We start from the raw sequence: 26357 nt of genomic DNA, 5'->3' as shown, positions 1-26357 counted from the left end.
TATAGAAAAAAAATAGCTACACAGGATTACGTGTAAATACAAGACGTATCTTTTAAGCCTAATCACGCCATGATTTGACAATGGGTGGTTCGGATGAAATTGCTATGGCTTCAGCTTCACAGTGCAGACAATGGGTGGGTTCGGATGAAATTGCTATGGCTTCAGCTTCACAGTGCAGCAACTACAGCACTAGCAGTAAATTTTGTGCTGCTAGTACTGTTGATATAGCCAACAGCAGTCCAACAGCTGCAATATGTAGCTCAAGCGAACACGGCCAATGTGGTCATACAGTAAACAATTGCTAATAACGAATTAATTAGGCTTAATAAAAACGTCTCACAGTTTACATGCATAATCTGATGTTTAATACTTTAAATGTGTGTCCGTATATCCGATATGATAGGGCTACACACAAACAGGGAACCCGATCAGCAGCCGTGCACGTGTCCCATACGCCGTTTCACACTTTTTTCTAGACGCTTCCTTCCCTTGCCGCTACCGCCTCGTGCGCCGCAGCCCGCAGCCTAGCCTACCCTCTCTCTCTCCCCCCTCCTCAAGCTGTGCGCGATTCGCCTCCTCACTCCCAAACCCTAACCCCACCGCGACGCTCCCCCCCATGGCTGACGTCATCGACCCCGCCTCCACCGAGGCCCCCCGCGCGCGCCGCCCGCCGCCGCCTCCGCCTCCGCCCGACAGCCCGGAGGGCCGCTCGTCGCCGCTCCCGCCCCCGCCCCCCGGTGGCCCGCCGCAGCCGGCGGCCACCCGCAAGCGGAGCCGCTCGCCACCGCCGCCTCCCCCGCCGCCCTCCCTCCCGCCGCCCCCGCCGCTCGGCTCGTCGCGCCCCGAGCGCTACCGCGACAACCACCACCGGGGAGGAGGCGGTGGCCGGGGTGGGGGTAGTTCCAGCCCCCCGCCGTATCGGAGTGGCCGCCGCCACTCCCCGTCGAGGAGATCCCCTTCGCCGCCGTTCAAGAGGTCGCGGCGGGACGACGGGTACGACCGCCGTGGCGGCCGTGGGAGCCCGCCGCTGCGGTACGGGTACGGCGACAGGAGGTGAGGGGTTTCTGCTTGGTCATTTGGTCGAAATCTGTACTGGATTGGTGGTTAGTTCTTCGAGGCTCTGCAGTTTCATCGCGTGTGCTTGGGTGATGTGTTGGGTAGGTATGGATATGACCACGAGCGTGGTGGAGGCAGAGGTGGGTATGATGATGACCGATACCATGGCAGGTATCAAAATCGCGCAGCAGGTGAGGATTCTTCTCCTCGGGCAAAGTTTCGTTTCGATCTCAGAAGTAAGCTGTTTGAGTAGCACAGCATGAGCGAACCCCAAATGGTATGAGGGAAATTGATTATTTGCCTGTAGTTAGTTTCCCACCAAATTAGATTGGTTTTGATGATCTACAACATAGTTTAGTGAAAACTATCAGATCCTTTGCTCCATAGTCAGTATGAGTTTACTGAATTCAAGTGAACAGCATGGGGCTGTTCTACTTGGTAAACATTAGCAACCTTGCTTTGTTAGCACTTGCTAATGTACTCCCTGCGGTCATAAATATTTGACGTTTAGAACAAAATTCGGTTGAATTTTCAAAATTCCTACCTGTAATTTCCCAAATGCTTAGTTTTAAAACAAAATAAAATGTTGTATATAGATTTTCCTTGAAAAGTACTATCATAATATAAAAAGTTATTAGATTTTATAAACTTATTTCTACTACAAAATTGATGGTTGTAATTTTAAATTTTTGACCAAATCTTGTCCTAAATGTTAAATATTTATGACAGGGAGGTTCAGGATTTCAGATCTGTAGATGTTGGATGTTAGGGCTATTAGCTCTTTGATTTGTTTGGTGTGTTATAGTTGTAGTAAGAATTTTATCACTATCTTCTAATTTGTTCCTGCTTCGAATCATTCTAGTCGGGATGAAGACAAATTATATGCATGGCTGTTTTTTTTACTTTAGCTAGCACTTACACTCCTCATTTAGAACATAGATTCTTGATACTTGTGAATATGTTCTGACAATTCGATTTCAATGTCAGATTGGGCCGATTCAGGGTTTGGGGCATCCAATGATGGTCCTGGAATTACCCAAAGGTACTTATTCCTTTACCATGTTTACTCTTTCTGATTGTTAGGCACTTTGATGTTGTCTCCTGGGTACTGTAACTATGTAGCGATCGACAATACTGGAGCTAATTGCCACTACTATTGGGAAATGCAAATTAAGCCTTCTATGCTAGATGCTGTAAGGCATCGTTAACAGATAGAGAATCTTCTCAGAAAATTCTCCAAATTTGATGTTTGAAAGCAGACTGATTCTTTGAGAACTGTGAGCCTGTAGTTAAGCTATCAGCTTGAAATCCTTTACTGCAGCACTACATACTCCGGAACCTTGTTACTGTTATTAGCCACCAGCAAGCCACCTCAATTTACAGTTAGTGCCACCACAAAAGGACTCTTCCCAGTTATATATAAGCTATACCACCCAGATATTCAGCTACACCTTGAAGGCATAAGAAGCATATGCTTTTGGATACAATCAAATGGAGAATCTGATGGGAATATTCTTTATCTGTTAACAACAAACAAAGGCTCAGAGGCTTTATTTGAATCTCTAGTAGTGGATTTCTTTTTCTTTCTTTTTTTTAATTCTATACCATGTTATCTTAAATATATATTGATAACTCCATGGAATACAACACTTCCAATGCTAATTTGCATAAGTAGATGTTATCATGTTAACACTATGCATTTTTGTCCTATTGATGGTAGACTGTTAGATTGTGTTAACATTGTTAACAGGAAAAAGGTGAGGGATTCTTGTTTTCTTCTCTTGTATATCTTCTTTTGCCACTATTTAGTTGCTGAAATATGTTCATCAATTTATGATACTTGTTCAGAGGAACAAAATGGATGAATTGCTTCCTATGTAACATGAAATCATTGAAGCATGATCACGCTTGTTAGGAGTAGTTGATGCTTGGGCTTTTCATTAGAAAATTATAATTTAGTGTTTTTAGTGTTAATTCTCTATAATACTGGGCTTGCTAATCAATTTTGTATTCTGTTGAATTATAGCCTTTTATTTTAGTGATGCTATTAATAAACCTGAGGGTCTTTTCTTGGATTTGGTTGCTGGCATTGAGAAATTAGATTCGTTCTCCTTATCTTTGCTTCCCGTAGTTGTCATCTGAAGGAATTCTAGAATTTTCTTGGACAAAAACAATAGCGGAAAGATAGTAATTGGAATCAGCTGATGGATGGGCAGAAGTTATTGGTATACCCCATCACCCATCACATGGTTGTAATGACTTCTTCAAGTTTTTAAGAAATAACAATTATTCTATGCTGATAATACTTTTGGTGGCAACGCATGTAATTAGCAAATGTTTATTCAGTTGTTTCCTCTAGTTATGTGTATGTCACATTTACATTTATCATTGAGTGTTATTGTGTGCTTAAGGTGTCTTAGTTAGGAAGAACATGAAATGTTAGAGAAGGTAGACCATGTTGCTAAGGAAGATAATATTTAGTTAGTTATTGGTCAGGATTTTTTTTAATTAGGAGAATCTTTTGCCCGACCAATGCAGTTGTTCCTGGTGACCGATTTGCATAAAACATTGTAATGAGTGGCAGTTCATATGAAGGCCACATGTTAGATGACATCTGTAGGGAGAGGTGGATTGCCTTCTTTTTTGTTATTTGTAAAAAAATATTCAACATGCATACCTTTTAAACTGATCTTTGAACTGTTGAAACAGATTTATGAAAACTTCTATTGCAGATTAAAGAAATCTGAACTGTTGTCACATTTAAACTTGTTTTCAAATATTGTTCCCTCCATTCATTTTGACGAGCTAACCGTTCTAACATATTGAGCAGAGGATTGGGATATAGTTTCATGAGTTTCTCTTAGTGTATTTCTGTTATCTTATATGATTATGCATCTTTTCAGGGAAGGACTGATGACTTACAAACAGTTCATCCAAGTTCTTGAGGATGATATTTCACCTGCTGAAGCTGAGAAACGGTAAATGCACAACAATTACTGATTATATCTTTGTGCTACCTTTTTAGTAAGTATTGATGGGCTATGTCTGTTTAAAAAGGTATCAAGAATACAGGACAGAGTACATCACTACTCAAAAACGTGCTTATTTTGACCTTAACAAGAATGATGATCGGTAAGTCAAAATGATTTAGCTGTACACAACTAGGAAAAAAAATGGTCCACTTGCTTTAACTGACATTTCATTTGCTTTCACTTGCAGGTTGAAAGACAAGTACCATCCGACCAACTTGTCATCTGTTATTGACAGGTGGAGTTGAATTCCTTTTTATTGAGCCTGTTCCCTTATGCATTCATAAACATTATTATGTTGTGGAAAAAAATTTCTTGCAGAACAATACCCTTTATACTGCTCATCTTAACTCCTTTTACATTTTTGTTAAGTAAATTTCAGAAAACTACAGGTGCTTTGACCAAATTATCACAAAAGTATAGATTTAAGGCGCTGTATCACAAAACTACATATTTGATTTCGAAGTTATCACAAAACTGCAGATATTACAATTTAAATCCCTAGTACTACTGTTATGTTAAGAGTTATAAATGTTGTAGTTTCGTCTAACTGCAACTTTTCCATATAATGCAGGAGGAATGATAGTTGTAAGGCAACAGCAAAGGATTTCTTTCATGATTTGCAAAATGGAACTCTGGACCTGTGAGTTATATCTGCACAGCTTGTGTTATGATGATCTTCTGGACTTCTTGTTTATACCTTGATTTTTTACTGAGCAGTGGCCCTGGAATAACTGCGGCTGCAGCAAGTGGCAGTGATGGAAATTCTGATGATGATGGAGACAGTGACAAGAGAAGAAAGCATGGCAGGGGTTCCTCAAAAGAAACAGACCCTCTTTCTGGTGCTCCCGTGGCTCATCCAGTTAGCTCTGAATCTCGACGGGTTCAAGTTGACATTGAACAAGCTCTAGCCCTTGTGCGTAAGCTTGACACTGAGAAGGGTATTGTGGGGAATATCCTATCAAGTGGCGATCATGACAAATCAGATGTAGACAAGTCTCATATTGGATCTATGGGGCCTATAATTATAATCCGAGGCTTAACCACTGTCAAAGGCCTTGAAGGTGTTGAGCTCCTAGATACTCTTCTTACCTATTTATGGCGTATTCATGGTGTTGATTACTATGGCATGTCTGAGACAAATGAAGCAAAAGGCAGTCGCCATGTCAGAGCAGACAATAAGACGTCTAATACAACCAATATTAATGCCGCTGACTGGGAAAAGAAGGTGGATACTTTCTGGCAAGAAAGGCTGAGAGGTCAGGACCCCATGGTAATATTAGCAGCCAAGGACAAAATCGATGCAGCAGCTGTGGAAGTTCTGGAACCTTATGTCAGGAAGATAAGGGATGAAAAATATGGTTGGAAATATGGCTGTGGAGCTAAGGGTTGTACGAAACTTTTCCATGCTCCTGAGTTCGTTCACAAGCATTTGAGGCTGAAGCATCCAGAGCTTGTGTTAGAGTTGACTTCCAAAGTCCGAGAGGATCTCTATTTCCAAAATTACATGAAGTATGTACATATGATTTTCTGCCTGTGCTACTTTTTTTTAAGGAGGTGTTACTGATCTGGTTGTTTCTTTATGAACAGTGATCCTAATGCACCTGGTGGAACTCCAGTTATGCAACAGTCTGCACCAGTAAGAACCTCATACTCTATTACTTGCTTAAATAAAACAGAACAATTCTACAAGTGAATTCCATGCATAATTACATACCAGTATATCACATATGTGCTATACACATGTTACATTATAACTTCGAATAAAAGTTCCCTGCAAAAAAGAACTTCAAATAAAATTTGCTTTTGCTTTTATCCCAGCTGCTTCCTGTAGGTTGTTTCTTTTTCATTTGTCAGTAAACCCCAGCTCCCTTTTAAGAATAATTTGTATGCCTGTGCCTTTTGGTTACTAGTTTGTGTACACATGGACCATATACCATTCCACCCCTTTGTTCCTTCTACAGATTTTTCCTTTTAGGTGCTAAGCCTACATTAGATGAACTATACGGTATCAGTCAGACAGTCACTTATGTGGCCTAACCAGTGACGTGAGAGTTAAAGGAGGGTTGGCTTATTTGAGGGAATGATCAGGCCTGGACAGAATCAGTGGAAGGAATCTGACTAAAGCTTTTAGTGATGGGTCAATACCCTACTGAAGAATTTAGCTGACACTTCTCTAAGTATCATTAATGGATAAATACATTGAGTGCAGGTGGAAACTGCAGTTACATGGATTCATTGAAATCCTTGACAAATATTTATACTTCTGATTTGCAGGACAAATCAAGACAGAGACCTGGTATGGATAATCGTCTGAGATATGACCGTGCCAATCGTAGAGAATATGATAGGGCAGAGAGAGATGGAAGCAGATATGGTAGAGGCGATCGTTCTCCAAGTCTTGATGGCGCTGATGATCAGATGTTTGATGCTTTCCGTGGGCGAGGTCCAAATGCTCCTTTTGTTCCTGAACTCCCCGCTCCGCCAATTTTGATGCCTGTTCCTGGTGCTGGGTAGGTGCTGTGAGAAGATATGATTTCAATTTTTGTTCTGATAGTATAAAAGACTGCTAATGAGCGTGGCTGGTTTTATTTTCAGTCCTTTGGGTCCATTTGTTCCTGCACCTCCAGAAATAGCCATGCATATGCTGAGAGAGCAAGGGCCGCCACCTCCATTTGAACCAAACGGACCTCCTCATGCCAACCCAGGAGTGCTTGGACCAATGATGGGTGGTCCTGCGCCAATTATAACCATGCCTCCATCTTTTCGTCAAGATCCTCGCCGTTTGCGAAGGTTAGTAATTGTTCATTCATACCATTGAATTCCATGATGTCTATTCTCCTATTTTGCTTGGATTGGCTTGATTGTGCCACATTCTGACCAACAATTTGGCCACCTAGGGCTTGCCACCAAGCCTTACACCTTGCTTTAGTTTGTATATGATTACTTCTACTCGAGGGCTTAACCATACTGTCTTTATTATCATAGAGGCAAAAATAGTATGTTGATTTACTGTGCCATTGTACTATATTTTACAACCGGCAACTTAACCCATCCATGATGACGATTCTTCTGCAGTTACAATGACCTTGATGCTCCGGACGAGGAAGTTACCGTTCTTGACTACAGAAGTTTGTAGAGCTTGCCCTGGTGTAATTGTAATTTGCCAATCACAACTCTAGCATCTCCGGTCTAGTCTAGGTTGGTGATGTATTCTTTTTCAGACATAGGGGATGTCATGAACAATAGAGCATTTTTTGAGGTGTAATGCGTCAGAAACTACTGTTGTAATCTCAAATGGCAACATCTGTTATTGAACTGTGCACCACGTGCACTTGCAGTCCCAAGAAGTGTTGAACGCAGTTTGATAAAATGTAATTTTTGAGACTTTATATGACAACGTTTTAGCTGACAACATTTTACTTCTCCATTGGAAGTAATTAATTTATTCCTTCAGTTGGAACTTGGGAGAGGAACTATGGTCATGTCTCGTGAGCTCGTGGACCGTGGTTGTTGGCCCTGCAGTGTAAATGGTGAAGATATATAATACCTCCGTTTTTTAACATAGCGTTATTGATTTTTTTTAATATACATCAGAGTCTTTTGTTCATGGCATTTGATCATTCGTCTACAATATTATGGGCTTTTGTACATGGCATTTGATCATTCGTCTAGAAAATTATGTAATAAATAAGATAAATTGATTAAACGTCATGCACCACATCAACCATGTCATACTTGAAAGTGGAGGGAGTTACTATTTGTGCTGTTAATGATGACGATATACTATTGCTCAGCTGAGCTACGCCGTGTTACAGCAGAAGTTAGCGAGGTCACCTGCTTCTTACACCCAAACTTGCACGAGTCAAAACTCCCATGCCAGCCAAGAAAACGCCCAAATATGATAACTTATAGAATAGGTGGGTGCATGGTTACTTGGTCAGCAACCTTCGTAGACTTGTGCTCCTGCATCCTACTAGTAGTACAAAATTTTCTTTTCTTCCCTCATCTAAGTTTCGTGGACTTGTATTAACAGAAAGCAAAGTTCCCCAGCACTACGACCAAAGCTCGGATGCTCATCTAACCTGGAGCCATGGCTGCTGGGTGGATTTCTCTCTCTCTTCTCGTTGCTCTTCATCCAACCCAAACTCCCTACTGCTAGCGACATCTCTCAGCTGACTGAAAGGTACAGCAAGCCAGAATCTTGTTTCTGCTCTAGCCGCAGCCTGCTGCTGCTGTGCTTTTCTCATCTTCTGTTCCTTTTTGTTTCAGAAACTTTTACCTTTTCTTCATAGATGACCACTCTTGAAAAACGAGTTGCTGACAATTCTCAAAAAAAAAAAAGAAAAAACGAGTTGCTGACAATATCATTTGACTGCAGTGGATCAGGGCAGGTTCAGAGCAGGGGGAAATATGAGAAAATTGAGTCGTCCATATACAAGAATCAAGATCACCACAGAGAAGGGGAAAAAAAGGAACCAAGATCTATAACAGGAAAAAAAACGCGAATATTAGGGAAGGATCTAATATCAAATAATTAGAAGTGGTGAGGCTTCGAACTCAAGTCATCTAGCCCACCACCTTGTGGAGCTAGCTGGAAGACCCCGGGGCATTTCTCTATAACAGGGAACATGTAAGAGATCATTGCCCATGTTTATGGCCTCTGTTTTCTTTTGTGCAAAGCCTTTTGATATCGTGACTTGTTTTTTGTATCTCAAAAATAATACTATTATTAGTGACTTTCATTTGAATTTGCTCCAAATGATTGCAGACATCAGGAAGTTTACTCAACAATATAGTTGCAGTATATGCTGCTAACAGTAAATAATTCTTAGGCAGTGGAGCAAGTATGGCAGATACCCTATTTCTTGTTCTCAGAAAGGTCGCTTTCTCCCTGGGAGAAGGTGCCTTGGTGAAATTGGGCACAGAGGTGGTGGAGGCAGCATCAGTTTTGACAGATTTTGAGCACAGCATGAAGCAAATCGAGAGTGAATTTACGATCATGAGAGCATTTATCAGTCAGGTTAGTGCAGAGAAAGTTGGTGACAAAACGTTTGATGCCTGGTTGGATCAGGTTAGAGATGTTGCCCATGATGTGGAAGACATCGTCGATGAGTATGCTTACCTCGCTGCACAGGCCATTGATACAGGTACCTTCTTCAAGAGGAAGTTCCAGCAGACCAAGAATGTTGCAGCCTGGCAGAACATCTCCAGACAGATAAGTCAAGTAGAAACTCGGATTCAGAGGCTATCAGCGATGAGGAATCGGTATGGCATTTCCATAGACGAAAAGAGCAGCAGCAACATGAGTCAGTATCCTAGGCAGCTTGCAGTATCAGATTCTGCTTATCTAACTGACGACACTGAAATTGTGGGAAATGCTAGTGTAACTAGAAGATTGACACAGTGGGTACTAGAGGAGAGACAAGATCGATCTGTCATGTCCATCTTCGGCATGGGTGGGGTAGGCAAAACAACTATAGCAAGCAGTATATTTAAAAACCAACAATTTATGATGGCCTTTGATTGCAATGCTTGGGTTACTCTATCCCAGAGTTATGAAATTGAAGACTTGCTAAGGCAAATCAGCAAGCAATTGATGGACCAACAGGTGTACTTGGCTAGTAATGTCGAGGCTATGAATCGAATAAAATTAATTGAGAAACTTCAGATCTACCTAAAGCGCAGGAAATATCTAATTGTCTTGGATGATGTATGGGATAAAGATGTTTGGTTATTCTTGAATTATGCATTTGTCAGAAACAATCTTGGAGGCAGGGTACTGATCACCACTCGCAAAAAGGATGTTGCTTTCTTAGCAGATCACAATTGTGTAGTTGAGCTTGAAGCTCTTCCCCATACTGAAGCATGGCATCTATTCTGTAAGAAGGCGTTCCGTAGATTGGAAGATAAAATGTGCCCAGAAAATCTTAGACCTTGGGCAGAGAAAATTGTGACCAAGTGTCAAGGATTGCCACTGGCTATCGTAGCCATCGGAAGCCTTCTATCATACCGTGAATTCGAGGAGCAGGAGTGGAAACTGTTCTACAACCAACTTGGCTGGCAATTAGCTAACAATCCAGAGCTCAATTGGATTGCCAATATTCTAAACCTGAGCTTAAATGATCTCCCAAGTTATCTGAGAAGTTGTTTTCTATATTGCAGCCTCTTTCCTGAAGACTGCAGGATTAAAAGAAAAATGCTTGTTGAGTTATGGATTGCGGAAGGTCTTGTAGAAGAAAGAGGAGATGGAACAACAATGGAGGAAGTTGCTCAGTGTTACCTTACAGAGCTCACTCACCGTTCTCTTCTTGCTGTCATAGAAAGGAATGCATGTGGAAGGGCTAGAACATTTCGTATGCATGACCTTGTAAGAGAGATGGCCTCAATCATTGCTAAGAAGGAGAGGCTTGCTTTTTCATATGACAATGTTGGTATAACCCAAGTTGCCCATGAATACCGCCGTTTATGGATCCAAAAGGACGCTCAGTCCCTCAGGTATTTAGGAGGTTCTAAACTCCGATCTTTCGTTCTGCTTGATATCGGAGTACCATCTTCTTGGATTTATGATGCTTTATCACGTTTCAGACTGCTAAGAGTTCTGTGCCTGAGATTTGCCAATATCGAACAAGTTCCAGGTGTGGTCACAGAACTATATAACTTACATTATCTAGATTTATCGCACACAAAAGTGAAACATATACCGGCATCATTCAAAAACCTTATCAACCTAGAGTTTTTAGATATCAGGTCCAGCTATGTGGAAGAGTTGCCGTTGGAAATAACTTTGTTAACTAATTTGCGGCACTTATATGCCTATGTAATCCATGATCTTCAAGAAAGATCATTGGATTGCATAAGTGCCACAAAAATTCCTGGCAATATTTGCCATCTAAAGAACTTGCAAGCTTTACAGACCGTTTCAGCAAATAAGGATTTGGTTTCACAGCTGGGGAACTTGACGCGGATGAGAAGTTTGTGTGTAATGAAAGTGCAACAAAGCTACATCGCAGAGTTATGCAACTCTTTGACAAAGATGCCTAACCTCAGCAGGTTGTTTATTTCCTCTTGTGATATGGATGAGACTCTTAACTTAAAAATGCTAAAGGCCCTATCAAATCTTAAGGTATTCTGGCTGGCAGGAAAATTAGAGGGGGGTGTGCTCCCACCAATGTTTGCCAAGTTAGAGAAAATAACAGAGTTAAAACTGGACTGGTCTGGTCTGAAGAAGGATCCTATTGAATCCTTCTCTTACATGCTAAATCTAGTTGTTCTGGTGCTCACCGGAGCATATGATGGGGAACGGTTAAATTTTCATGCAAAGTGGTTCCCTAAGCTCAACTTATTGCAATTGGCTGACATGGAACATCTCAACCGGATTGAGATTGAGGATGGATCAATGATGTGCCTACGTGAGTTAGATCTTGTTGGTTTAAGGAATCTAAATGAAGTACCGAAAGGCATAAGGTACATTAGGACACTCCATGAGATGATTATAACAGATATGCCAAAGGAGTTCATAGTGAAGATCCAAGGAAGCGACAGGTACATTGTTCAGCATGTACCAAACATCCATATTTTTGAATCCTCTGATTTTCAAGCAGGTAAAGTGTACCAAACTGCCAATTACTTCAATAAATAATTGTTGTGGTTCTCTTCACATTATATTCAAAACATGTGGTTTTCATCAGAAGTTTCCAGAAAACAATATATATTGGGGAAGATCAAACTAAAACAGAAAGTCAACAAAAAGAAGTATCTCAAAAAGACTTTCTAAAATGAACTAGATAAGAAAAAAAAAATCTACCTTCGGTCTCTTTTCATTTATACTCCATTGTAAATACTTGATCCGTTGATATTGCAGTCAACAACTTCATTCGTCTGCCACACCTCGCGAAGAGGTATGGCAGTGGTGTAACTAAACATGTTGGATGATTGGATGAAGAATGGGAGTCTTCAGCAAGCAAGAAATATATACTCCTATTGTAATTAATCCTTGAAATATTTTGCAGGCATCATGCAATGTAGTTGCTACTAAAATTCAAGATAAGTCATAAGCCTGTTATTTCTGTGTTTTAGGCAGTTCATTGTGGATTTCCCTCATCGTCCTAATGGAACAGTTCCCTATGTCAGTAGAGCAAAATGCACCATCCGTCTGAACTATACATGGAAGTTTTGAGTCCAAGATCAGCAAGAGTGGTGCCATGAAAGCATTGTGATTTAGGAATAGCCTCTATTACTATACCATTGCAAACAGCTTCAATTAAATATTCTTTTGCTTCATGGTTGATGCTGTGACTGTGAGTAAGTGAAAAGAAAAACAGAGGCAGCAAAACACACACAACCAGGCTCCTGAGATAAAGAAAAGGGACTGAAGCAGAGGGGCTAGTCCAGTTCAGAGGGTATCAGAAACCAGTCCAGCACTTGATGGGACTTGGGAGAGTCAATTGTTGTTTTGTTATATTGACGCTAAACATGCCCCTATAATCTTGATTTGCTGCTGTTCTTCTTGTATGGTTCATGTGATTGGATCGAAGGAACAGATAATTCGAGAGAGATCGTTTTTAGTCCAGGTAGAAACAGTTAGAGGTGTTGACAGTTGATGAGTTTGTCTGTTTGAGGGGTCAAATGGTGTACGATTTGGCTGAGACTGTGAAAGCATTTTGGAAACTACTTGGTCTACATGCCTTCATGTTTCACACAATTTGGATTGGAAACCTTCTATGGACTGAAATGAGGAAGTTGACCAGATCAGTACATTTACTGCCTGGTGCTTCCATCTGCATGCAGCATCCAACAAGCCCCACTACAAAGCAACAAATGCCTGAAACCAAAGAAATCTCAAGACCAAGTCGCCAACAAATAAGTTTCGACAAAATGTGAAGACTGAAGAACCAGTTTGATTACATTCCTATGTGTTTTCACTTTACAATGTACAAGTAATGAAAATGCTGCAGATATGCACATAAATTTTGTGATGCATAAATCCAATCAGATATGCACATAGAAATCACTCACCAGTCACCACTAAGATTGGCATGTAAGAGGCAGTGGAAGTGGTGCATGGCCATCTCCACTGATGGTGCATATCTTCCCACACTGTAGGCTGGTGATTCCAGGCCCCGCTGAACTCCTTTGCAAAGTGCAATGTCTTCCATCTGCAGATAGAGCGCACAATGTTCAGGGAATAAACTTAAAATATCAACAGCAACTGGTGAAATTATCACCGTGCAGTCTCTGCTTTGTTTGTCTGGCTTATGATATTGCATGTCTACAAAATATAGTATTGTAGCATGCATCTATGAGATGTCAACATGGCGGATGTGTATAAAAGATGTAGAAGTCAGCATATAAACATCAGACATAGAGAGCAATCATGTTTCTGCCTTCAGACATGGCTCTAATAAGACAAAAGCATGAAGTGCATCTGAAAGCAACTTAATCAGGGTAATGCTGTTAGAAGACCATGGAATTTACACTGATGTAGTGCTGTGAACCTGTAGTCACAAGTTTAAAGAATGTGTCTGCCTTAATATGAACTTGGTCATTACTGCCAACAATAGATTGAACTACCTTGCAACCAAACATCAGTTTTATGGTAATATACCTGTACTTGTTCGCTGTCTTTTAAGCTGCTCTCAATAAAATTCTGGTCGTCCTGCATATTCAATGTGGATTAAGTCATTGACCACAATTACAGCACACAGCAACATACAAAATCATTACTTGTTTCAGAGGGGAATTTGAGTAAATTATGAAGCTAACAGCAACATCTAACCAAAGACATCACTATGTTTGCAGATCATTAAACCATTTAGTACGCCTATGATGAACTATAATCTTAAGCAAAAACAGGTTAACTAAAAGTGGTACATGAGTACAAGTTACTAACTCTTGTTGTTTGACAAGTTAAAAGCAGACAGTTGGTTTAGAAAGATGTACCAAATAGTATGTTCGCAATGCAAGTCGAAACACAAGCAAGAAATACCATGGTATATAGCAATTAGGAACTCATGTTTGCAATTCAAACTACCAACCCCATATGATGGCAATAAGATTATATGTTCTCTGCATAATATGTATTGAAAGGAAAAAATGAGATATGGACTAGATTCTACCGTAAGAGACTTGTCAAGGAAATAATCAAATATCACTTTACATCTGGTTGCATCCAATGGGACCACTAGATTAGTGTCCATCCATGGACCATACCTGAAAATCAAGGATGTTTTCACATTTTGCATGCATGATAAATACAGTTAGGAAGCTAGAGTAACAGACTAACAGTTCGTGAGGATAATGGAGCCACCTGTTAATCATAAAGTTTGGATAAACAAAAGCATAGATAGCTTTTGTCCCTAAGCGATCGAAATCATTTTGTTCTGCTTGGACACTTTCACACCTTTGAACACTAACTCTTTCATATGTCTGCAAAAAGATAAATATGTGCTAATCAGCAATCCACCCAAAAGAGCAAAATAGTCATAAGAAAGTAGATCAGAACAGTGGTGGGAATTGGTGTCAGATGTGAAGATCCTAAAAAGTAATAAAAAAAATTGAAACTGATTATTTCTACACAAGAACAATCCAACAGAACATGATCTAGTAAAACCCATCTATTCGACACCAATTCACCAATACTTAAACAATTATTACTAAAGGAAAAAGTGAAAAACAGTAGAAAGAAAGTGGGTTTACAAACTATACATGTGTTTCGTAGGATTGAAGCTGTAGACCAGATGCTAGGGTTCCATGCGCATATGGAACATGATAGCCACCATCCAGATAGTTGTCACAAAAGACCTGCAAGAGAAGGATCCGATGGGTATAAGCATATACTGAAAAGAAGCTTATTGCATTTTTCAGTTTTTTTGTATCGAAATATCATCATGACAGTTTATCGATAATGCACCTTCCAATTACATTCAATTATATATTCTCGCCTGTAAATATGAGGCAACGAGGTGTCAATGCCATTTCTACTCAGCAGATCCGAAGCACTACCCAGCCATTCATCTCCAACTGTGTTATCAGCAGTTTCTTGAGAGAAACCACTATCAAATTTGGCCAATACAAAAGGCCCCCATGTAGCCACTTTAATAGGAATGAGACCAAAATCCTGTTTCCAGAAAGAAGCATAACTGCATGAGTTCTGGCAGTGGAATCAGGAAGTATAGAAGATCCCCAAAAAAGTTGGGACTTACATTTTTGTTGAAGTTCTTGATTCCTGATATTCGTGTGGCTTTTAGGAGGACTCCATCCAGTCCATATGTCCAGCCCTACAAAATCGTAGGACTACTGTCTCAAGAGAGGGCAGAACTATAAGCAACTATGCAAGTAATAATACTATTACCAAGTCCTGTGTCTGCTGAAATAACAAAGCAGAAGCTTTGTCACCCCCAATAATTCAAATAGACTAGTTAAGTATGCATGCAGTGATGCTTCTTTTTTATTATTCCTAGTTCATACTTTTAAGTATCCAGGTACTTAAAAGGTGTGAGACGAACTAACGGAGCACATGTTAGAGTTCAAGATGTTAATCCCCAAGTCATGTGGGCATATACATCATTATCGAGTTAGCATTTTTAAGTAGTATGTGGCTTCTGTCCTTCAAAATTCAACATTTCAAGATAAGTTACTGTTTACATTTGTTTCCTCAACACTCGATAGTGGAAGCATCCAATACTGCACAGGACAATGAGGACATACCACCTATTGAAATGTTTCATAAGGAACTCACATGATAAGGGCACTGGAAGCAAGTCTTCTGACCACTTCCACATGCAAGGAGTGAGGCGTGATGGCGACACACGTTGTGAAAAGCATGGAGTTCTCCATTTGCATCCCGACATATGACAAATTCTACATTTCCAAGTCTACTACATCAACTTGTTAGATTATCACAATCATGAATATCCAATGTAAATGATTTTATTTTACAGAAATTTGGGGGTAATGATGACTAAAGTGTTTTCTGTGCGGATGGCTATATAGAAATGTCATAAGACCGACACCTTTATGCGTATAAAAATAAACTTCATGGTTTGCATTAGCCACTACAAGATTCTGGCTACAGAAGGATGAAATCACCTTCCTGTGAAGTAGTCATTTGGGTTCTTGACTTGCCATATGTGGCCTGGAAAACAACCATGAAAGGAAGCACAAAACAAGCTTTCAGTAAGAAGATAAAGGTGACTATCAACACTCTTTCTGAACTGGCCACAAAAGTTAGTGAATTATACACTGATGATGATGCAATGACAGTGAAGAGAAGTTACTACAAAAGCATAAACGACAAACGGATCAGAAAGCTAATCAAGGTGTCTCCATGAAGAACTAAACCTAGGAAGTTGGAACTCAACATAAAATTGAAATGAGCAAAGCTACTAATGGACAACAATTGTACAAGGAGTCTCAAATGCAAGTCCACCATCCAGATAATCCCTCTTTTGAAACACCTACACAAGTCACACCACTGTCAACATTAAGGATGTTGGTAGCCCTTGATCCTGTTTAGCCATGGGCCCTGAACCCCTGAACTCACCCCATTTCAAGCAAGTGAGAAGCGAGCTCTCAAATTCCACACTCCCACTCGCAGTCTCACTCACATCACACATATTCCCCTCTAGACAAGTCATCCATTGATGGCATACAGCTCAAGTAAAATCCACCATTAGCGATGGTTTAGAAGCGATCTCCACTGCCAGCGCTTGTACAATCGTACTACCACACAACTAGCAACCAACCAATCGTGCGGAAACTAAGAACAAATGAAGGAGGAGGGGGGTTGGGAGTGTGCGAAATCGGGAGTATATACCAACAGCCTGCCACCCGCGGAGGAAGACGCGGTCGAGCTCGAGCCGGAGGAAGTCCGGGTCGGTGTACCACCCGCTCGGCGGCGTCACGGCGGAGGCCAGCGGGACCGCCGGGTCGAACGCCGCCACGAGGCGCCGCGCGGCGGGCTCCGGCGGCGCCACGGAGGAGGCGGAGGCGGCGATGCGGCGCGGCGCGGCGCGGGTCGGCCTTGGGCGGGAGGCTCTTGCGGCGGATGATACCGCGGCCGCGGATTGCGCGATCGCCATCGCCGGCGCCGGCGCACGAGTCGCGAGAGGCGTGGGAATCGGAGAGAGGAGGCGAGTCACCTGCTAGCGTGGCAATGTTGTCAAATTTGGTTTATGAATTTATGATGTTGTCAAATTTGATTTTTAAATTTGATTTTTAAATTCTAGTTTTTTTTTGAGAGAGATGGAAATTTGGTTTGGCTCTGTTCGATGTTCTTGTTTTCTCATGTCTCTCCAATCCAACCTAAGGCTACTAACCATTATTATGTGTCACTTTTCAAAGATAATTAAAATACGCAAAATCGTATGTTGTCTATTTTATTTCAAGCTTTTTCAAAAAAATATAGTGATAACTAAAATGGATACATGCATCTCATCGTCTACCTGTTAATATATCAGCCTTAGCTAAAATTTATTTTTTAACCTTAAATTTAGAGTATGTTTGGGGGTTTTCATTCATGCGAGTGTTCGTTTGGAGAGGATATGGAGAAGAAATCTCTCGTTTTTCGCATGCACGATCCCGAATGGCTTGATGGTGTAATTTTTTACAAATATTCTATAGAAAAGTTGCTTTAGAAAATTATTTTAATTTGTTTTTTAAATTTAAAATAATTAATAATTAATTAATTATGTGCTAATGACTCATCTTGTTTTATGTATGTTTTCAATCTTCTTATTTCCCTTTCTCTTAAATGCACAATATAGTATATTTCTATATTTTTACTCATAAGTTATTTTGTATTGCTTTGTTTTTTTTTTGAGAAATCAATGTCTCTTAAAATTATTAAAATGTCCAAGTCCTTTGGAACAATCTAAATTATCGCTTTAGATTTTGAGACTTAGTAACAATAGAATCTATAAATAAACTACTAAGTATGCAGAAACTAGGTTCTTCGAATTCTCACCAGCTAAATACTCAATGGCTAATCTTTACCACCGAAACCAAAATCTTTATACGGTTATTCCCTGTTTAACTGAGCTTAGAATTCTAATTCTAAGTGGTGAAAAGCTAACGGGCGAGAATATGAAATATAATTTTATAGTTTCTGGATTCTAATTTAGTTTTTAATTACATAAGTATAATTTCTCAAAATCTATATAAAAGTCTGGACAAAGGGTTGGAGATTTCTATAGAAAGTAGTTGATACCCCGCGCTCTGTTGTGGGATATGTGAATGAATATATGTGATATATTATATAAATGATAGATGTGTATGTTTAAATAATGTAAAAATGATGTGTATGTTTAAATAATGTAAAAATGATGTGGAGATGGTTATTTGATATTGCTTACATGTTGAGTTCTAAAAGAACAGTAAAATTGTAAATAATATGTCATGTTTGTATGAGATTTAAGATACTCTATATAATAATTAGTAGTGGGTGATGATGTGGCATACTTACGTATTAAGTTTTAGAAGTTAGTGGGTACCAATAGTATATAGAAAGTATAAGCTCTCTCTTAAATATAGCCTTAAACTGTTTACGGTCCAAGGTGAAGCCTACTCAATTTGGGAAGTCTCGGTTGCTCCTTGGGTACTCCTGGTCTAAGATGCGTACCGTCGGCCCATTGGCCCAGCCAGCCACCTATTTATTGGTCGGGCCAGTCTAAGACAAACAGACCAAATTTACTTAAAAAAGGGGTATGTACACATTTACAGAGTTCAAACTTCGACAATAAGATGATGAAGTGAATGGATGTTGCCATATGAGCAACTTCCTAAAATGAAAACAAGATACAACAAGGCGCTACTCTCCTAAATATTTGGAAACTCCATATTCTTTCCAGACCACGACCTCCTCTTTAATCAAGATAAAGAGGGTGCCCGCTGCTTGACTCTAACTTTGGAAAACACGTATATTTCTCTTCTTCCAAACCATCCAATAGACAAGCAGCACAAGAGTGTAGAAAGCATGCATCCCTGTAAGCTGGTCTGAAACCCTTGCCGCGCCGTGAGCCACCATTCTCCCAATTCCATTCGCGCTTCTGCCCACAGTTGGAAGCCGATTCATGTCCATCCCTTGATCATCCTCTAGACTGGTAGTGCAAGGGCAGGAAATAAAGAGATGGCCAGAGTCTTCGTTGCTGATCATGCATAGCGGGCAAGCCTGCTGGTGCGGCCATCCGCGTTTGCTCAGATTATCAGCCGTTAGACAACGTCCAATTTATGTTGTGTTGCTTGATAATTTCACTGTTCGTCGTCTACTCTTCTGGCACCAATCTGAACATTTAATTGGTGTTACTATCAAATTACGAATCTACCGATCTGAACAAAAATCATATCACAAGTTCCCTCCGAAGGCTGAATCAGAACCAGTGAATCTACCAACAGAAAACAGTGCTACGCGTTTAGAGCACGTACAATAGCAGGCTATAAACCGGCTACAAACATATTTTAAGAAGATAAATAAGGAGAGAGAAGAGCAGCGTTTGTAACCCGCTGTAGCACGGACTCCAAGACGCAGTATATGTATAACAGGTGGAACCATGTATTATTAGTGTAGTATATAACTATTATATGGATGAGCTATTAGATTGGTTATAGTTATTGAAGCTAGTAGTCAACTATACTATTAAACTTGGCCCTTACCATTTCTTCACAAGTTGCCATTTCTGCTGTGCCAAGCAGGTCGCGCTCCTGCCTGTGCCTGAAGGGCGAAAGAAAAGGAAGAGAAAAACGTCCTCACCACAACCCGTGCCGACTGAGACTTACCGATCGCTCTCGCGAACCAAGACAGAATACCGAGACAATTAGCAGCGTTCCAACCCGTACTAACACCTCCAATTAAATCAAATCAATCGCTCGCTTAATTATTACTAATAAATAATCTGATGACTCAGCGGCTGCAGCTTGAGCTAAACCGACAGTGAACGAAACGGATAAGATCATGTACTGCTGCTGCGCTGGTCCAACGACGTGACCCTGGTTCCGATCTCACTCATTATCTCTCCATCTATCTCCTCTCCAAAGCTTATCCTCTCTCGCCCCACTTTTCACAACCCTGTCTTCTTCCCATCCCTTTCGCAACCAACCCCACATTTTGACCCTCCTAATTACACCAATTTAATTAGGCTGTGTTTAGATCTAAAGTTTAGTCCAAACTTCACTTCTTTTCCATAAACATGTTATAAACATACAACTTTTCAGTCACATCATCTCCAATTTCAACCAAAATCCAAACTTCGCGCTGAACTAAACACAGCCTTAGATAATTAATTACCCCCTCACTCAGTCCTAAAATATAAGCATTTCATCCTAAAATATACTTCCTCGGTCCGAAAAACGAATTTAGAACTGAATATAACATATTCTAATACTATAAATCTGGACATCTAGTACTACTTTGATTTTTTATAAGATTTGATTTTTTATAAGACGAAGGGAGTAAGCATCTTTGGCTATAAAACCAGATAAATGTATATCCAGTAATAACTAAAAGTTGTTATATTTTAAGATGAATTAGTAATTCTTTTCCAAAATCATAAGAAATTCTGAGTGTTTTCGCGTCAAATCCATGCTAATTATTGAGCAAAACCTGGTCGATTAGTACTAAGCGCTATACTAGATAAGCTCTCCGCTGAACCTGGTCACCGATCAGTTGCGGCGTCCACGTCTTGTAAAGGCGTTTTGGATAAGCCTCCCTCTGAACGTCCTGTCCCCAGTATGGCCGATGTGTAGGTATAGTAGCTAGTGTGTTCCCCTGATGGCCAAGAAAAGATAAGATGATGAAATGGAGATTAAATTACTCCTAATAAGGTACAATCTGGGCACCAACCAGCAGGAAGAATCAGTTTGGCTTTGCTTCTGATCTTTAGCAAAACAGAAAAAAAAAAAAAAGAAGTCATCATGATGATGATAGTATTGTTCATTCATGGATGGATGCACACAAGGTGGTTACAAGTGTGGTTGTTGGTCCCTAACTAGGAGTACTTATATACATGAAACAATTGCATATGCATTATGCAGATGAAATAAGTGCAAAGAACAGATTGGGATGACTAATTGGGTCTTGATTAATTCATCTCTGCATGCCTCCTGCAGCTATATTGACAGAAGGTTATTGCTATTGAACAAAATTGAAGGTTAGCCCAATGAGATCAAAGGCACTAGCTAGTTAGGAATTAGTAGGATACATACATGGCATATATATGCACCAAGAATTAAACATTGTTCAATAGGAGTTCTCCATAAGTGTATTTGGTGCATGATATGATGCTCTCATCTCTTGGTCAATGCAATTATGCAACTAATTAACAGTGAGTTTGATCATAGGTAGGATTGGCATGCAGCTAATATAAGAGAAGAAGAAATCAAGAAACCTAAGCACTAATATAAGGTATTTTTGATGGTTGATTTGATGAGATGAGATCCCAAACTATTACAAAAGGGATCCATCCATATTATCCATCTCTGCTTAATTAATTTGTCCTCACTGAATTTGATTCTTTTCATCATTTCATCCTCCTCCTCCTCCTCCTCGTCGTCGTTGTCCTCAGCCATTGCCGCCGCCGCCGCCGCCGCCGTCGTCGGGCGGCGGTGGATGGTGGTGCGGCGGCAGGAAGGGCGGGAGCGCGGTGAGGGAGGTGGAGGAAACGCGGCGGATGGAGGAGCAGCGGAGGATGCGGCGGCGCTTGTTGAATGGGTTCTCCGGCTTGGCGAGGCTCGCCGTGGTTGCGCCGGCGGCGGCCACGTCCTGCAGGTTGGCGAACGACCTCGACTTGCCGGAGAAGAAGTTGGACAGCCCCCTCCTGCACCCATCCACCATTAGCGCGAGAGATACAGCTAGCTAATTGACCAATTCGATCGAAGAAACAATGCCTACTTGATTGGGAGCGCGTCGTCGAGGGCGTCGAGGCAGGCGAGCGCGCCACCGCCGCCGCCGCCGCACTTCGTCTTCGTCTTCCTCCGACACGTCTCGGCCGCCACCGCCGCCGACGACGCCTTGCTCTCCACCTCCTCCTCACCATCATCCTGTTCATACTCGGAGTCGGCGCCAATGGAGGACCGCTCCTCCTCCTCCTCCTCCGCCTTCTCCTCCACCGTCTCCAGCACGAACAGCCCGTGCACGACGCCGCCGCCGCCGCCGCCGCCGCCGCCGCCGCCATCATCCCCCACTACCCCACCAGCCAGATCCTCCAGCTGCTGCACCACGTCCTTCCTCTTCCTCGCCCCACCACCCCCACCACCACCGCCGCACATCCCGTACGGCGACGACGGCGGCGGCGCCACCGCCACCGCCGCCGCCGCAGCCGCCACAACGGACATCGCGTCGCCCGGACGACGCCGCCGCTCTCATCAATGGCCCGGCCGGCGGCTCACCTCTCAGACGAGACTCATGGCCACCACCACCACCACCACCGATCGATCGAGACGTCGTCGACGACGGACAGATCGACAGACAGAAGGAGGCAAGGTGATCGCCGCGGCGGTGTATATAGCCACCACGGCGAGGGGAGGAGGAAGACGACGGCGACGCGTGGAGAGGGGGAGACGTGTCGGGGGCAGCGAGGGCGACGGGGGCACCAGAGACACACAGGCGAGCTGCATGCACGGCAACACGTACGTTTCAGCTAACCTTAGCTATTACTATTAGCTTTAAGCTTAGCTTAGCTTTATCTCATCTTTTTGTCATGCTATGCTTGCTAGCTGCATGCATTATTGGCTTATTGCCCATACTCTCTCACCTTACAGTACTACCTTAGGTTAGCTATCGCGGCTGAGTTAACAGCACGCCATAGCTTACGGGCTATTTTTCGCTTATATTTATACTTATTAGTAAAAATTAAAATTTTCAAATTTAAATTAAAAGTTGGTCATAGGGTATTCTCATCCTGATTTATTTTTAAGTTTACTTTTAGATCGTTACGAGAAAGTACATAGAAGTTTTTTATTTATAAATTATTTATTTTGTAAATATGTTATTTTTGGCTTGTATTTCTCTAATAAGCTAGACGATAGGTTGTTAGCTCTTTCCATAATCAAGAAGTATCATCTTATCTGCAAGCTAAAATTTGCTCTGTTTAATCAATTATTAAATTGATTTGGCACACACATATGATGAACCAGTTTAGCATAACTGGGGTCTTATCCACATCCACAACAAACCATATTGATGGATACTCCAAATCAAGATGGTTCGTCTTATCTGCAAGCTAAAATTTGCTCTGTTTAATCAATTATTAAATTGATTTGGGACACAGGCGATGAACCAGTTTTGCATAACTGGGGTCTTATCCACATCCACAACAAACCATATTGATAGATACTCCAATAGCATATGCTCTGCCTCGTGTTAATTCCATGCTTGTAATTGTAATTACTACTCCCCTTAATGGAGTACAAGCCAGTACTACATTATATCTTCCCCTTGATGATTTCCTAAGCATGCAGATTTACTCTTGTTCACAGTTACTTTTAGTTAACACAGAGATGCAATTATCTTCTTCTTAATTTGCACACTGCCGTGTCATTCCTTGGTATTAATTAAGTTCTTCTTGATTTTGCCTTTTAATTTGCTATATATAAAGTGAGCCCCCATTTGCAATGTGTGGGAAGTTGGCGTGAAATGCTGGGAACATTGCCATGCATGCATGCAAAATGATATCCTATCTTCCTATAAAATTATCCCCCACTAACTCCTTAAGCTTAACATATAAAGATGTCACATCATCATCCACTACTACCTCCGTCCCATAAAAATTATATTTCTAGCTAATTTAGGACAAAATAGTAGGATTGGAAAATGACCACAATAACCTTATTTAATAAACGCACTGCATGCACACATTCCATATATACAAATGATTAAAAGGAAGTTTGAGAGAATTAACCCATATAATTAGCATACTTAATAAAATTACAAGCATTAGCAGCCCAAATTATGTGGGATGGAAGGAAACTTATATAGATGAATCAATTAGTTGGGCCCTACATGGCTAGAAATATAATTTTTTGTAGGACAAAACCTTGGAGCTAGAAATGCAATTTTTATGGGACGGAGGGAGTAACAAGATGCCACATCATCATCCACTAACAATCATCCATTTAAACATCATGCAAATATGCTATATCTTTATAGTTTTTATAATTTAAGAGCTTTTTAAATACAAACATGTTAAATTATCATCCAACATAATTCACATAATGTTTCAATGTATATCTTTATTATGTTTTATGATATCCTATATACTTATAGAGTTCATCCTCACTTAGTTAGTGCTTAAATGATTAATCTATAGTCCAAATTATATTTCTCCTTTTTTCCTCTAATTAAGTCATATCACATCAATTGTTTTTAGCCTTTAGATGATTAATCTACGGTCCAAACTATCTCCCTACTTTTCTTCTTCCATAAAGTCATACTACCTTACATTTTACGTTTGAATCACCATTCTACATACTATTTAAATTTAAATTATCAAAAACCATATTAATTTACTTAATCTGATGTTATCTAGCTATTTTACACGTTATTTTTTTATTATTATCATATTAAATTCCCGCAGCAATGCGCGTGGTTTCAACTAGTTGTTTGGAAAAGAATGCTAGCTGATCAGTAGCTCTCTCCACTATCGTTCTGTGCGTTACATGTCAACTTCTGTTAGATATGGCCGGTGATAAGTAATTAGCAAGCAAATTCACCTTGACTAATGGTTATAAATTCTGTCGCTTTCATGATCTTCAGAGATAAACGATAACACTTCGTATTTTTTTGATTAATTTCATTGCAAGGCATACGTGTCTCCAGGTAGGATTCGATTCCCGTCAATTAATTTTTACCCCTCTGAACATTTCAAGGCACATAGTTTCTTTTAACAAGTGACTGCATTTTCGACAGAGACTTCTTGTATGCTCAATTGTTTGAGTTGCATGCTTGATTAAGTGCAAAATTAGAGATCGAGTGTGAATTAAAAAGTTACAAACCGATGATGATTAATTCTGCCTACCTACCTGCTGCTGCCTATCTCTTCAAATGCATCAGGGTTTGTGCAGACGATCTCGAGCAGCAAAGATGCACGTATGCCTTGCAATTCTGAATATATTTATACTGTACTGATCTAGATGGATTCTGAAAAATACTACTATACTGGTGTACGTGGCGTACGTCGTGGACCGGATGTGTGTTAAGATGACAAGGCATTACTTAATCCTAGATAATTAGTAGTATACGTGTGTCGCTGAAGTTGTCCTGATCCAGGGTTGGAATTTGGAATAGTCCTGCCAGAAAAATATGGCTGTATTTAGATCCAAAGTCTCCGGTCCTTTTCCATCAATCAACGTGTACTTTTCAATCACATCATCTTTAATTTCAACCAAATCTAAACTTTGCGCTGAACTAAATACAGTCTATATTATCAATCTCGATCATGAGAACAAAAGGCACTAGTTTTCTTCCTCAGTTTGACAAGCTGCATATACTCCTTTCTTTAAGAGAAATCCTCAGTGTGATAGCGTTTTAACCGACATGAACAATCAGTAGAATCTCCTAGAATACTCTTACCATGGTCAGAATTAAGATCCTCAGAGATTAAATTTTCTTAGCCTATGGTGCTGTTTAGTTCACACCAAACTTCCCTCTAACTCCCAACTTTCCATTACATCACATCACATCCAAAACTTTCCTACACATATAAACTCCTAACTTTTTTTCTAAACTACCAACTTTACCTAAACTTCTCTCCAATTTTAGAAACTAAACACAGCGTATAATTAACACGCATGCATGCTTTAGTTATCAAATCATCATTCATCTCGATAGAACATCTACCTACTCCCTCTGTTTCACAATGTAAGTCATTTTAGTATTTTTTCATATTTATATTGGTGTTAATGAATCTAGACAATATCAATATAAATGTGGAAAATGCTAGAATGATTTGTATCGTGAAAAGCAGGAAGTAATTAGTACTAACAATTAAATCAAGGTACGCACGCTACGTTGCTGCTTAATACTCATCCAAATCTATCGGCGAAAATGACACCGATCGATCATGGAGAGGGGATAGCCACCAGCTGCTAGCTGTCCATCATCAGAAACAGCTATAGCATTGATCACTTGTACTCCTATCCTATCTAGTAGACTAGTACTATCGTGTACGATTCCATCGGAGACGTACGTCGCCGCCGAAGCTAGGTATCCACTTTAGAAAAAGGAATCAGATTCCGGCCGGGCACACGGGAACTATTAATTTCTCCGGCTGCTCGATCTCT

General features: G+C 40.7%; 4 protein-coding genes across 13 annotated transcripts; 2 read left to right on the top strand and 2 right to left on the bottom strand.

Moving 5' to 3' along the window:
• Nucleotides 1-152: 152 nt before the first annotated feature.
• Nucleotides 153-17265, bottom strand: LOC127775396 (choline monooxygenase, chloroplastic). 8 transcript variants are annotated; one of them, XM_052301624.1, is made up of 11 exons: nt 16903-17265; nt 16176-16221; nt 15826-15964; nt 15290-15364; nt 14998-15204; nt 14793-14888; nt 14395-14513; nt 14204-14297; nt 13693-13743; nt 13104-13243; nt 153-246 (listed from the first exon to the last, which is right to left on the bottom strand). In XM_052301624.1, the coding sequence occupies exons 1-11, from the start codon at nt 17165-17167 to the stop codon at nt 168-170; spliced, it is 1311 nt and encodes a 436-aa protein (XP_052157584.1). In that variant the 5' UTR covers nt 17168-17265; the 3' UTR covers nt 153-167. The 8 variants fall into 8 exon arrangements, with proteins under 8 accessions (XP_052157584.1, XP_052157585.1, XP_052157588.1 ...); XM_052301625.1 differs by having other exon boundaries at nt 15826-15961; nt 16903-17264; XM_052301628.1 differs by lacking the exon at nt 153-246 and adding an exon at nt 7299-7604 and having other exon boundaries at nt 16903-17264.
• LOC127775395 (serrate RNA effector molecule-like) lies at nt 333-7429 on the top strand. Its single transcript, XM_052301623.1, is given in 13 exon segments — nt 333-471; nt 474-1053; nt 1162-1247; nt 2044-2098; nt 3960-4034; nt 4114-4188; nt 4276-4323; nt 4660-4728; nt 4806-5597; nt 5676-5724; nt 6363-6598; nt 6684-6878; nt 7164-7429. Coding segments are annotated over 13 exon segments (2445 nt in total). The 5' UTR covers nt 333-347; the 3' UTR covers nt 7225-7429.
• On the top strand, nt 8134-12634 carry LOC127775393 (disease resistance protein RPM1-like). Of its 3 annotated transcripts, XM_052301621.1 has the most exons (4): nt 8134-8271; nt 8467-8718; nt 8857-11689; nt 11950-12634. In XM_052301621.1, the coding sequence occupies exons 3-4, from the start codon at nt 8935-8937 to the stop codon at nt 12018-12020; spliced, it is 2826 nt and encodes a 941-aa protein (XP_052157581.1). In that variant the 5' UTR covers nt 8134-8271; nt 8467-8718; nt 8857-8934; the 3' UTR covers nt 12021-12634. The 3 variants fall into 3 exon arrangements, with proteins under 3 accessions (XP_052157581.1, XP_052157580.1, XP_052157582.1); XM_052301620.1 differs by having other exon boundaries at nt 8467-11689; XM_052301622.1 differs by lacking the exons at nt 8134-8271; nt 8467-8718 and having other exon boundaries at nt 9290-11689; nt 12098-12634.
• Nucleotides 17266-21385: 4120 nt separating the features above from the next.
• On the bottom strand, nt 21386-22862 carry LOC127777759 (protein OXIDATIVE STRESS 3 LIKE 6-like). The gene is made up of 2 exons (XM_052304379.1): nt 21970-22862; nt 21386-21895 (listed from the first exon to the last, which is right to left on the bottom strand). The coding sequence occupies exons 1-2, from the start codon at nt 22410-22412 to the stop codon at nt 21640-21642; spliced, it is 699 nt and encodes a 232-aa protein (XP_052160339.1). The 5' UTR covers nt 22413-22862; the 3' UTR covers nt 21386-21639.
• Nucleotides 22863-26357: the final 3495 nt, after the last annotated feature.

The sequence above is a fragment of the Oryza glaberrima genome, chromosome 6, assembly GCF_000147395.1.
Source record: "Oryza glaberrima chromosome 6, OglaRS2, whole genome shotgun sequence".
Taxonomy (NCBI): Eukaryota; Viridiplantae; Streptophyta; class Magnoliopsida; order Poales; family Poaceae; genus Oryza; species Oryza glaberrima.
The sequence above is the reverse complement of the archived record's forward strand: the minus strand, read 5'-3'. Positions and strand labels throughout refer to the sequence as shown.